We start from the raw sequence: 13,861 nt of genomic DNA, 5'->3' as shown, positions 1-13,861 counted from the left end.
ACTGGAGGATTGTGGTAGTGTTTGCTATACTTAGTAAATTACCAAGTGAAGACTTCAGGACAGAATAGAGCAATATTTTACACACACACACGTATATCTGTATCTGTCTATCTATATGTATCTCCTACATGCTCATCCCATCTCTTGCTCTGGTCATCATATCCTTGAAAGAATCTATAGTATAAAATAGAAGAGAAGCTGATTTACTGTTTAATCTTGGTGGTAGGCACTCATGCATTCACAGTGAAGTTGTGCAGTTACCCTGATGATGAATGTAAGGAGTATTAGAAATCTCTTCTCCCCCAAACACCTGCAAGAATTTGGGAGTTAGTCAAATAAGAAGGAACAAGTCTGGCTTGCAATCACAAACGGTGCTTCCTTACTCAGTCCTCAGGCTTTACAGGAGTAGTGCATTGTGTGCCAAACACAGAAGAGTCCTGTTGACCTATCTAGTTGCAGCTGTGAATTTCATACTTTGTGTGCCAAACACAGAAGAGTCCTGTTGACCTCTAGTTGCAGCTGTGAATTTCATACAAGTGCCTAGTCAGGTGAAACTACGTTTTTAGGTTTCATTTAAAAATATTTCTAAAAACTAAGTCAAGTTTGGATTAAATAAAAACTAATGTTTTAAACTAGCATTTTATTTGTCAGCCTTGATTTTAGTTTTTGTGAAATGAAAATTTTGTTTAAAACTCATTGCCAAAAGTACCCATTAACATCCATAATGCTTTTGCTGATGCTTCCTCAGAAGGATATAATTTTTCAGAAACACAGATGTTTAAATTATCTCTATACTGTTTTACTAGAAAGTACATTTTGAAACAGTATGTAGAATTGCCAGAATTGTGCAGGTCCATTCAGCTTAAGACTTTTGCAGTACTTAAAAATACGTTGCAAATAAGATGTGAGTGAAGCGATGTGACTAACCTGGGCTGTTTTCATTGTCTCCTTGCACAGTCCTTGAAAAATTCAAAAAGATTCACATGAAAAGAGTTTTGTTGATTTATTTTTGCAGTTATAAGGAGAACATGGAAACGACTGAAAGAGCACAGTAGGTGGCTTCTCCATTTGTGAGGCTGTTCCTTTCTGAAATCTGCTCTTTGGGGAACTCTGAGAGCACAAACCTTCTGAGATATTGATTGGGAATACAATATTATTCACAATTTTGGAAAACAGACTCTTTAAGCTGAAGAATTTCAGAGCTGCAGATGATACAAAACCATGGAATATCTATGTAATCCTTGTGAATACTGAGTACCACTGGTTACCTGATGGTCACCATGCTCCTTTTCATTTATTTAGTCCAGTTTGATGGGACAGGGGTGTAAACTGGAGAGCAGAAAAACACTTCTAATAGCCTCTGATTTGTATTAATGATTACTAACAGGACAACACAAGGACTTCAAATTTGGGGTTTTATCTGTCTGTGCAGGGAATAACTAGGAGGTTATCCCCATTAGGGAAAAATCATAACTTGTCATCTCTGGGGCTTTTTAGACAGACAACAGAAACAAATTGCCATACAATAGATAAAAACCCACATCCCATAGAAGAGGAAGGAGTAAGAGACAATACAGAAGTGTAGCTATTAATAGATCTGTATTATAGCACAAACGTTGTAAGAAAGTTGTCCTGAGTAAAACATGTCTGTTATATTTTCTGTGCAATCACATCGCTTACTGCTAAAGTTTTGAACCTTTATTTTTAATCCCAGTTCTGCTGCGATTGCTAGTAGTGTAAATCAAGAGGAACTCCACTAAAACCATTGGAACACCACCCAGGGGCTGATTCAGACCAACTCAAAGCCCAAAGCCCAGTAACAGATACATAGTGAATTACACAGTGAATTTCGCCAGTGCAAAGAGGGAGTTTCTGGTCTAATAAGCTGCACCCGCATGTGTCCATAGCCTTGGTTTCCTGTTCCCAGTGATTAAGTAGTTGCTGATTGCCTTCCCACAGATGAAATAGGATGTAGTATGCCTTATCTCCTTCCTCTGGAAGCTGCTTCTTCCTGGCTAGCAGCTAATGCCATCTCCATAATCTTGCCAAGGTAACACCTGTGCCTCAGTGTTTCCTCCTAAAATCCTCCATCATATCATATGTTGTTCCCTCTCTGACCCCAGAAGGCTCCGGCATGCGCAAATTATTCCAGCTGATCTTCAGCAGCAACTGAAATTGAGTGTGGGAAGCCACTCCCTATGTACTTTACACATATTTCCTCATCTAATTCCAAATTGCCTTGAATACTTAAAAAATATCCAAGAACTTGCCTAAGGCCACCAAATAATCATAAATATGATGAGATTTTACTCCAATTTTTGCCAGCATGCATCTCAGAAGGTATCTTGATTTCTCTGAAAATGCACCAGGTACACAGTGTTACCACAGACTGGAACGTGGCATGGCTTGCCAAAAGACACAGGTTTGGGCATTAAAGGTTATTTGCTACATTTGAACATGCAACTTATAATACAGGAATAAATGAGACATGGAAATCCTGGAGATGTGTTTTAACTTCGATAATGTTCAAATTTTGAACTGGATGAAAAACATTCTTTACCCTATTTTCTGGCAAAATCGGTAATTGTGACTGCATACAAATACACTTTTCAGGAAATCTTGTCATTTTCACTGCAGTTTGTTTCAGAGGGAAAAGAGAAAAGTGGGCTGGGAAGAGAGAGGGATTACAATAGTGTCCTCATTCACCATTTCTGTTGAACAAAATATTTTAATTTTATAATCTGGAACTGAAGAATTATTTCAAAAAGCCTTTTTTTTTTTTGAGAATCAGTGCATGCACACATTTTTTACTAGAAATCTGCTTTTTATGGTTACATTTGTCATTTTGCCCCTGCAATATGAAAATGGTACAGGAATGTTCCAGAAAAAAAAAATCTCGCATTCTGCAGGCATTTTGATTTTTTTAATGCCCAAATGCCTTTGCATCTGCAAATATCTTTTAATGTGCTTGAAAAAGGTGACATGTGTGCAGAGGGCTTTGCATTTACCAGCAAACTTTGTAGTCCATTGAAAATGGAGACCACAGGTCCCTCTGAGCTGTTCCTGAGGAAGAAAAGAATCAGTCATATACTAATTTATTTTTCACTGCCACTGAATGAAATACAGAATGGAATGTCACACTTCTCAACGTATAGACATACTTAGTAATCCTATGAAGAAAGGACTTTCCCTTATTATACAGAATATGAATGACTCTGCCATCTGTGGTTTTCTTAAAATGCCACCTCCTCACAAAAATAGGCCCTCTCTTGCAAATGCCAGCTGTCACCAAGCAGTGTGCGTCAGGAGTTTTCAGTGCCCGAGTGTCAGAATGGAATATAGCCCTGGGATCTCTGTGTGCAGCCCCAGCAGGGTGGTACCTGTGCTCCTGCTGAGTGACACAGCGGGCCCACTAAGAAGCAAAGGCAAGTGCTGAATGTGTAAGTACAAGTCAAAAAGAGATGTTATGAGCTCTTTCTTCCTTTTTGACTGAAATGAGGAAAACACGCAGCAGAAAAAGAATGAGCTAGAATGTTCTCTGTCAGCTGTTGCATATTTAAGTACCAGTGCAGTAAAGCAGACCTATTTCTTCATTCAGGTGAGCCAGGATGGAAAAGCCTTGCTGGATGTCCTACAGCGTCCCTTGAGTCCTGGGAATTCTGAATCTCTCACTGCCACTGCAAACTACTCCAAGGCTGTTCACCAGGTGTTGGATGTGGTACATGAAGTCCTGCATCACCAGCGGCGCCTAGAAAGCATCTGGCAACACAGAAAGGTCCGGCTACATCAAAGGCTGCAGCTCTGTGTTTTCCAGCAGGATGTTCAACAGGTAATATCCCTATTGAAGAGATTAAAAATGACCCTTTATTTGCAGCCATAAAAATTAGTGATTCATCCAGAGACTGGTGCCATAACCAAGATTTCACACACAGTTCTATGTATGCTAGAAATCTGCTAAAGTCCTAATGCACCTTTCAGTATCTCTTGGTTTCATGTTGGAAATCGTCAGTCAGTCCATTGAATATTGATCAGTCCATTCCTCATAAGAATGTGACACTATTTTCAGTGGTTAATTTGTCACAAGTGAGCAATTAGCTATAGGTACTCTGCTGTTCCTGAGAAAGTGATGTTTAACAGAAAAAAGAATTTCAAGTGTAAAAAGCAATTGAACTGTGGTGTATTTCACCTTCCTGTGTGGAAACAACATAAACTGACACTTTAGTGATGCTGTTTAGATGATCTTTGCACTGTCACCACTTATGGAGTCCACATACCCATGCTATGAGTTTGCTGGCTCCAGTGAGTGCACACCCCAATGCTCAGAGCCCTCCTCACAGAAATACAGTTTATACAGCACAGGCTCGTCTCCGAGATCCTTGGCTCCAGGTGGATAACTTTTCTCTCCCAAAGGAATGCATATGAGTACCATCACAACAGTGTGAGTGACAGTAAGTATGAGATGCCATGTTTGTAGCTGACAACTATGCAAGCACAATCAACAGATGTTCCAGGGCTCTGCTCATTCAGGATGGTGTGGTTTGTTTAAGGGCCCCATTACAGCCCAAAGCAGATGTTGGTAGCAATATGGTACTTGCTTTAAATGAAGAGGCTGAAAGCTCTAATCATGTTTATGGAGCATTCTAATGTCCCTGGGGTTCTTTATGCCATTGCCTTCCTCCAAGTGAAAAATGAGGCAGTGACAAAGCTGTCACATGCAAAATAGACATGAACCAACAAGGACAGGAGACAGGCAACTGTTATTCAACATGCAAATATGTGGTGCTGTTAGTGCCGTAGCTGGAGTGCACCAGCAAAGACAGAACTGTAGCTGTGGATATCCTTTGCAAATATTTGTGACCGTTTCTTTGGCAGTCTTCAAAAGTTTGCCAGTAATTCTACCTACTCAGGTTTTCCTCTAAAACCATAAAAATATTCATGCCATATATATAACTAAAACTGGGACTGAATGTAACAGATGCTTAATTTAAGCAACTTTGCTTTCATTATGTGTCAGCAAACATACTGCATGGTAATGAAATTCATAAGCTATATATTAAATAGAGCATGTATTTGGTGTTCAATTGGAATACTTTCAGCAAATATATGAAGTTAATACAGTTTTAGGGCTAAAATCTGAAAAATCTAGGGGTTTAAATTCTGATGGTTTTATACTTTTTCTAATTGTGGTATTTAATGTCAATAAGAATCTGTACTATCTTAGGTATTCTTCATTCCCTAGGGTGATTTACACTTTTGTTCAATCTTTCCAAATTGAAACTTTCTCTCTCACTTCTTCTGAATTCAGTAGAAGTGTTTGTGAGGTTCATTCATGAAACCCATTCAGACTTTTACTTCCTACGCATGCAAGGCAATGAGGCTGTGTCACTAGTTTTCAAAAGGAACAGGTCTTTGTATGTACTGTGGCTTTTGGTGAGAGAAAAAGAAACAGGCAGTGAGAGTCTCTGGAGCACAATCACTTTAGAGAGCATTACTCTGCGTGAGTTCTGTTGGCAGCAGTCTTTCCAAATTTTTCTCTTAATGGGTAGTTATTATCTGGGAAGCAACAACTTAATGGCAGACATGCTTCCATCCTAGCACACACTGGAGGCATGTCTTTGTGCTACTTAGAAAGTAGAGAGGAAGAGATGAATCATTCTGTTCACTAAACATCTGTACCATTCAAGATAAATGCTTTGTAACTCATAAATGAAATTATCAGCTAAACAGAAATATGAATTGCAGATTCCATGAGGAGGAGGAAGATATCTACGTATGGTGTTGGGGGCTTTTTTTTGAAACTAATCACCTCCTGTATATCTGTCATGCAATTCCTATTATGCTTATTTTGTTAAATGCCCATCAGTTGGCAGATGACGCTGTCTACCTGTATATTGTCACTGATCAAAAGCAACATTTATCTACAATAATTTCTTGCCTTGTCAAAATTAAATAACCTCCAACTGAGTTCCCCCTAATTCAAGTCTAAAATGAAAAGATGTGGGAGAGCAAATCCTGACAAGAGAGCCCTGAGTTTATTAGACTTCTGTCTTCCAAGCACGTAACGATACAGCGTAGTTTCTCTAAGGAAGACACTCCTTTCACACAGCTCAGAATTAAACAGTTTCTCACAGGTGCAGTTTTCCCTGTCAGAATGTCCTGTGGCTCACCCTCTCCAGCTGTTGTCCAGTGCAGTAAAAGTTCTGGTGAAAGACGATCTCTGTGGCAGAGCTTGCACTCCTTCACTTGTTCATCCATACCTGTCTTGTCACGTCACCTGTTCTGCATCAATCTTGTCTTACACGTGGATGTTAATAGGAACAGGTTTTGTTGTGTTGTATGTTCTTAATACAGACTCCAAGATTATTTTGCATCCTCTCAGTCTGCTAATAACAGCATTAATAGATTTTGGTAAAGATATCTCCAAGAAGATGGACCCAAGAGATCAGTAAATCCTTATCTAACTACTCTGGTTTTTCTTGCCAGAGGGATAGAGTATTTTGGCATGGAATATCAACTGTGCACAGAGGGGTCTTGCAAAACTGACTAGCTGGATTAAGGCTTTGTGTAGGCCAAGTGTGTGCCATTTGGACTGGGTTTGAGGGTTAAGCTGTGTTCAACAGGGCTCATTCATATAATTTCTAGTCATCTGCACCGTTTGCAAGGCAAGACTATCTGCTGTATGTACTAATGGCACGTCAGGGCTATGTTCTCAGCGAGTTTCACACTATCAAGGAAATACTTCTGATTCTAGCTGAGCTTCATTTTGAACTGCACAAAATCCCTACAGTCACAGCCTAACTGAAATACACATTGTGCTGTATAAAAAACCAGTGTAAACACTGTGGATTGCCAAGTTACAATATTAATGTAAGAAATGTTATGTTATAAAATATCATTAGAAATAATCACTACCTCACACCATCAGACGTTTTACAAGACTATTTGCTACTACATCTATGTATTAATACAATTACATCCATTTGCACATGTGAACCAAGGTAAATAATGGTGTGCTGAGGATGCTGAGTTATGAATATATAGTGTTTTGAAGAAGGAAAGAAAATAAATGGTGTGAAACTGCATTTGCAGCCTTCACAGGAAATAGAGCATCATTCACACAAAAGCAACAACAGTTAAGAAAATTTGTGAGCTGCCATGAGGTTCAACACAGGCAGGAACTGACAAGAAACTCTTTTAACACCAAAAGTATTTAGGATCATTATAAAAAATGTTGGGTTGCTGAGTGTGTAAAATACTTCATTGCTTCAGTTGTTTTTTAGGAGTTCTCTGGTTTCAGATGGAGAAGAACTGTGCTGTTTGATCCTCTTAGAACACAGCTGTGGGAGGAGGTGCTGAGATTCTGTCCTGCAAGAGAGAAGAAAAATCCCTTTGACTTTCATGCTGTTATTTTGTAGTTGCTGCAGATGCATTGGCCCATTTCTAATACCTTTTCCCTTTTGCCTCCCTCTGCTCTGAGTTTTCCCCTTCTGCCGACTATTTAGCATCAAATTAACACCATTTCCCTTTCTGTTGAGATTTGAAACTGTTCTCATGTTTTCTCACGTTTCCACTGATTTGCACTGTTAGGTTCTGATTTATCCTGCCAGCCTCTGCGTACATCTCTCCACTCTAACATGTTCCCTTTGCCTCGTGAACAGCAGCACCATGAAACAGCAAGGGTAGCAAAAGGTTTGTAGCATGAGATGTTACCAAACAGCCTTAGAAATATCTGAACTAAGTTTATAAGGCTGGTCTTCACCCCACTGCCTCCCCCATCCCTTTTGTTTCATATGGGCAAGCATTTCACCTGAATTCTCTTTTCTATAAACTCATTCAAGTGAAGCACACCTGCTGAAGGAGAAGGAGAATGGAGACCCATTAGAAGCATTACCGAAATGGTCTGGGCAAGCCTTGAGCTTGGTACTTTAGCACACTTTCATGTCAGAATAGTCACGCTGATACTCTCATTCTGCAGGCTTCATTGCTTCTCATTCTCAGCCTTTCCATCATGTCCATACCTACATGCCAACACTTAGCCTGGCACAGGCAGCCTGTTTCTCCACAGACTCACGGGATACTCTGACGGTCACTGCTGGTGCTACTTTCTTCTTGCTTCACTTTGGTTGGGATGTCTGCCTATAAATGAAGACCTGAAAAATGGGTGGGTGTAGAGGTACTGTGTGTGCTGGTGGTTTCTTGGCTATGAGCAAAGTGTTGAGTTAGATGTGGTGGCTCTGTGTGGCAAAATGGAGCAGGCCCATCATTGCAGATGAAGAGCAGTGGTCAACAGCAAGATGACACTAACAAACATTTACTGGCAGAGGGTAGGCAGTGCTTAGAAAGCTGGAACTGTTGCCTTTCCAGCTGCAGTGATGTCTCAAATCCTCTTGGTTATTGAGAAGGTCAAGCTAGACTAGTGTCAGGTTCATCTGATTTCTCTAAATTGGGGATTTGCCTTCTGTTGGCTTCATGCCCAGATACATTAAGGGACATAGTTTTGGTTTCCTTACGTGGTTATCTGCCTCTGGTGATGGATAAAAAGGCCATGTGGCCATTCTGATATCATTACATTTACCAGCTGCCATTGTTGTGGGAGACTGCAGAGTATTGAAGAGGAAAGGCTGTCTCTCTTCATAACCAAGCACTTTAACTTGTAATGTGTCTGGCTTTTACTGGCAGAGAAAACAGATCAGGACATGATCCTGACATCATTTGTATGGAAAAATGTCCTGCCAACATCTGTCTGTCTCCATACACTATCTGAGAATGCTGAACACTTCATGTGATACATGTGATCTATGTAGTCCATTTGCAGAAGAATGCTTGGATATTTAAGGCAGTTTATGTTTCATTTAACTCTCACACAAGATTTTAGAGGATTAGGTCTGTAGATTACTCCCCCATTTGCATGTGTACACTCAGTTGTTTTGATCCCTTCAAGGCAGTGAAGAGTTCTCCAACATTCTGTTGTTTTCCAACTTGTCATAGTTTGTTTCAGAGACAGAAGAAATGAGACTATATATCTCCTTTTATGCTTTGTTTACAATAATACCTTTGCTGGGTTTTGTAAAACAAGAGATTTATTCGTAAACAATTGCTAAGGAAAAAAAAAAGAACATTTTAAGTAAGTCAAGATTGTATTTACTAACAGATGACTTCAGCTGCAGCACCCTGCAAGAATACATCACATGCTCTGTGTGCCATCTGAACATTTTTAGCCTGCAAATAGCTCCCACTGTCAATCACTAATTAAAACATTACAATTCAAAGCATCCTAGAGAATTTTTACAACTCCTTTGGTAAATTGATGAAGTCATGAGATGCACCTAATGTTTGTCACTTACATGTTTACATATTCAAAGTATTACTGCTGTACTTCCTCTGAGCTCAGAAGGTGTGTGTGACATTACCAGCTGTAAGCGATACTGAGTAGAGGTCCTAATCATGGTTGTATTGCCCCCCAAAATAATGAAAACAAATCAATACTGGTAAAACTTCTTGGCAACCTTCTCTCAATGGGATTAAACAGGAGAGAAAACAGCCTTTTATCTGTGATTAAGAGATAAATACCTTTGTTCTCACTAACCCTGCCCCCCAGCAGCTGGTGAGGCCACAGTGTCCCTGTTTATTATCTATTATGAATATCTCAGCGGACAATTCTGATAGAATTACTCCTCAACCAGATTGTGTTGGATTTGCCACACAAGGAGCCACACTAGGAAGGAGAATATTGCCCACATATTTCTTCAGTTTCTGGTGCTTTCATAGGGATGTTTCTCTAGTTCCTTTAGCTTGCAAAGACATGGAGCATTTATAGACAGTGTGCTCAGGGTTGTCCAATGCAAACAGGACAGGGTTCTTGGAAAAAGAACACAACTGAAAGAAGTAATGTGCATTTTTCCTCTTTACCAATAACTCTGTCTTGGAAATCCTCCCTTTGAGGGGCCACAGCAGAGCTTCCTCAGTGATGTGCTTGATATCTGGGCACGTTCAAACAGTGGCTGGTACAGAGGCAGGCTCTGTGTTTCTGTCCAGGCAGTCACATTTGCACCCTGAAACCACTGATCACTGTATGGTATAAGAACACCTCAGATGTCTCAGGCTACCAGCCTAAAAAGTAAATTGATTTACATACTTCAAACTCACATAAGAGAAAGGGAACTCTGTTCTAACTTTCTGACAATGCTCTTAAATTTAGGCTTGTATTTTCTTGTATTATTTTTGTGCCAAAATTCTTCATAAAGAACTATAGGTTTAAATTTTCATTTAAAGATATTTATTCTGGAAATCCCTTAGAGGTTGCTGATTAACAACACACTATCCTCTTCATAATTTGATTTAAAGTATAACTTGAAATTATCTGGAAACAACCTTTGTCTCATTCTTCCTTTACATAGTTATTAAGATAAGCAGACAATTGTTCTTTATGCTTTTAAGGAGTCGCTGATGAAAAAATAATAATGATCACTTTTTAATTTATACACAGAGCAAGGGATATCAAACTGCAGGGGCCAGATTCAGTTACCAACTGAAGTTTACTTAGCACTGATGTATGAGCAGTTCGAGAACACTTTGATGAGTTTCACAGCTGTCTTGGGAGATAAGATCTGAAGAAATCTGAACCAGCCAGCTTGATCTCTGAATCTACCAAAGTGAGAAGAGGAACTTAAAAAAAAAAATTCCTTTGTCTGTCAGAAAGTGTTTTTCTTGTTTAGAGCACTGTCTGTCCTTCAAGACCTAGTCCTTTCAGTTGGTCTTTTTTGCTACTTTTTGAATGGCAAATGTTTGGGTTCTTAGGCTAAGGAGCTCTTGTGGAAACCCTCTGAAATTATACTGACTCATTGAGGATTTGGATCTCTCTTTTAGTGGATGAGGAGGAAACAACTCATGGTATGGAGAAATGGAGAAGGCGATATAAAGACGCAGTTCCTTCTCTGTAGGCAGATGTAATGATCCATGGTCTGTATTTATCCTGCCTGTCTTTAGAAGCACAACTGAATCATCCAAGTCAGGAGCCTAATGCAGAGTCTCCTTTTACAGGCAGTGGAGAGACACTGGCATCTCCTGAAAATGACTCTAATTGTACCCTGGATCCTTCCCTCTCTTACTGCAGACTGTCAGGGAAATAATGATAATGTAGGCTCTTCAGACAAGACCTTCACTGCACTACCTAATGCTGAGTGAGATGTATTAGGATGCAAGAACCCAAATCCTGTGTGGGGCCATTCTGCTGGGCATTCAGTGTCTTCCTGATCCCAGATTTGCTTTGCAGCAATCTGCGGAGAAGTCAGTCCTAGGCAAACTGCTAAAATTTGCTGTTACACTTGAACAGAATTTGTAGTCATTATGTATCATGTCCTCATTGTCTATTTCTGTCCCAGGATTGTTGGCATGTCAACATTTGTGAAAATATCGTGTGTAGTTTATTGTTTCTGAAAGGCATTGTTGGCTCTTAGTGTCATGGCAAAAGAGGAAAGAGAATTAGGCTTGTCTGTTACTGATTAGCCCTACAAAAATAGAAGGGTTGCAGTGGTGAGGAAAAAGAAATAAAATAGTTTTCTCCAGCTATATGTATATTTTGTGAAAGCAATGGCTAGAATGAGTAATGGTCACAAGGACATGGAGAAAAATAAGGTCTTTGAGTAGATGTAGACTGGAATGCCAGAAAACTTTCTCCCCTGTAACTTTAAGAAGTAACAATAACAGTAGTGCTTCTTGCTTATTAAGGTTTCCTTCATTTCAGGATTATGGGTTTTCTAAAAGGTTGATGTTGAGCAACCTGCCAAAGGTCACTGAAAGCTTCATGACTAGAACTTTTCATGTCAGGATGTCTGAGTCACAAATCCCTGCTCTAAACCATCGAAGTCATTACTACTCCAATTTTACCCCTTTTGGAAAGATCTTACAGGATTTATTGGGACTATCTAAAAATTAAATAAAGGTATGTTATGCTAAGAAATAAATATGCTATTTTAGGCACTGTTTTAGGAGTCCAAAATAGTCATTCTTTTCTACTCCTTTTGTTTCCCTTGATCTTTCCTTTCAATTATCTCCTCATATGGCCTCCCAGCTTTTTTCATGGTCCTGCCTGTCACTCAGAGTGATCAATCCTCTTTCATATTGCTTTTGACTGATGGCCAACAAAAGGTATTTTCATTGATGTGAGAAAAAACCTTGCCAGACAACAAAGAGCATAATGAAAGCTAAGTTCCTAATGTATAACTATAACACTTTCCTGTGTTTTCCTCCACTGAGCAGATGCTCAGCCAGCTGGTTACTTTCCCCCTCTGTAATGAATTACACTCATGGTTTGAGATTATGATGTCTTGCTGGGTAGCAAGAGCCAACTTAGGCTGAGCTGATCTGGCACCATGACCTGTCTCTCCTTGCTGCTCCTCTCCATGCTGGTCATTCCCATTAGTTCTCGCTCATCCTAGCAGCTCTGCCTTGCTCCATGCCACAAACTACTTTCCCTGGCTGTGCTCTGCAGCAGCTCCTTGCTCTGTTAGCATCTCCTGTGGGCTGTGCCTGGTTCTGGTAGCTGTCTTAGCAAACCAACTAGACTGAAGAGTTCTGGTATTTCTGTCCTTGGAAGAGAGGTTGTGCACTATTCTGGACTAAAAGCAGAGTTTTAGCTCACAGGAGACTTTTAGGCAACTTCTTTTGTTTCATATTCCTCACAGGGAAGACTTACACAAAGCTTTTTGCTTGTTTTAAAAGTTGTAACCTGGATCATAGTTCTGGAAGCTATTGCCTAGGCTGGGGTAACCCTTCAGGCACATTTAGACAGAGCTGCTTGGCTCCAACTCCTGTATACTGTTACAGCTATAAACTTCTTTTATGTTACGCTATGGTTCCCTTTTAACAAAATGTCTTTCAAATGTGAAAACATGCAAACCAAACACATTTCAGGTCTATCCATTGGTCTTTCACCTTTCCACTCCCTTTGTTTTGAAAGTTCTTGACTTATTTTTTTTCCTGCCTTTTGGATTTTTTTAGATGGAACGTGTGTTGAGGGATGGAGAAAATTACTTTTATTTTTGGCTTCAGCAACATATAAAACATTCTGACCTTCAGATGGTTCCCTTCCCAAACAAGGAGGAAAAGTTGTGGGGGAGGGAAACCACAAAATGAAACTTTTTTTGTATTATTATTTTCCCTGTCCCTCCAACAAAAAGTAACTTTAAACAAGCAAAATATATTTTGGATATGGTTTCTGCTTGCTTACCTCCTCAGGCTTTCAAAGTCCACAAGGTTTTAGGAAACAACAAGAGAAGGAAGTTCAGGATGAGGGGATGCTGTAGCCCTGGAGCCATGAAGCTAGAAGAAAAACAAGAAAGAAAGCAGTTTTTCACATACAATTTAAGTTTGGGGAAAATTGATCCGTTCTTTAAAAAGGTGCTCATAGGGAAAGTCCCCATCCACTTCTGCCCTTCATTCTGCCCATGACTCTCACTCCTGGAATCATTTAAGTGTCTCCTCTTTTCCCTGAACAGGTCAAAGTTATTCTTTGCTGAAAAAGGTTTTCGTAAGTCTGATCCTGCTTGCCCATATATTCTAGTCTATTTTTGCATTACCTGTCTGCCATGGGAGTCTGGGCTCACTATCCATTTACAAACAGCTCCTCATTATCCATGGCCTCCTTTGGTGCATCTGTAAGGTCACTAGCCTTTCACCCTTTGAAGCTCTCAGAAAAGGATCCTCCTCTGCTGTGGCATGTGGAAGAATCAGCAGTAGATTACACAAGGATGTAAACATTCCAGCCTTTTTGTTTCAGCCCTGCTTGTCTGGCATAGGGAGTGCCCAGCTCAGCAGGGGTCTGTGTGCTACAGGTAAACCTTCTCACACACCACAGCAACTT

At 39.9% G+C, this 13,861-nt stretch overlaps 1 protein-coding gene and 1 long non-coding RNA gene across 14 annotated transcripts in view; one reads left to right on the top strand and one right to left on the bottom strand.

Moving 5' to 3' along the window:
• KALRN (kalirin, RhoGEF kinase) overlaps positions 1-13,861 on the top strand; it is a 330,226-nt gene that overhangs the window by 78,498 nt on the left and 237,867 nt on the right. For all 13 annotated transcript variants that reach the window (XM_017740170.1, XM_017740164.1, XM_017740169.1 and 10 more), the window contains exon 8: positions 3,599-3,829. In XM_017740170.1, the coding sequence (XP_017595659.1) occupies positions 3,599-3,829 (231 nt within the window). The remainder of the gene's footprint in view (positions 1-3,598; positions 3,830-13,861) is intronic.
• On the bottom strand, positions 5,786-13,837 carry LOC108448147. The gene is made up of 3 exons (XR_001863928.1): positions 13,578-13,837; positions 13,229-13,320; positions 5,786-7,365 (listed from the first exon to the last, which is right to left on the bottom strand). It is a non-coding gene; the product is annotated as an uncharacterized LOC108448147 (long non-coding RNA).

The sequence above is a fragment of the Corvus brachyrhynchos genome, unplaced genomic scaffold (assembly GCF_000691975.1).
Source record: "Corvus brachyrhynchos isolate BGI_N302 unplaced genomic scaffold, ASM69197v1 scaffold126, whole genome shotgun sequence".
NCBI classification, from domain to species: Eukaryota; Metazoa; Chordata; class Aves; order Passeriformes; family Corvidae; genus Corvus; species Corvus brachyrhynchos.
The sequence above is the reverse complement of the archived record's forward strand: the minus strand, read 5'-3'. Positions and strand labels throughout refer to the sequence as shown.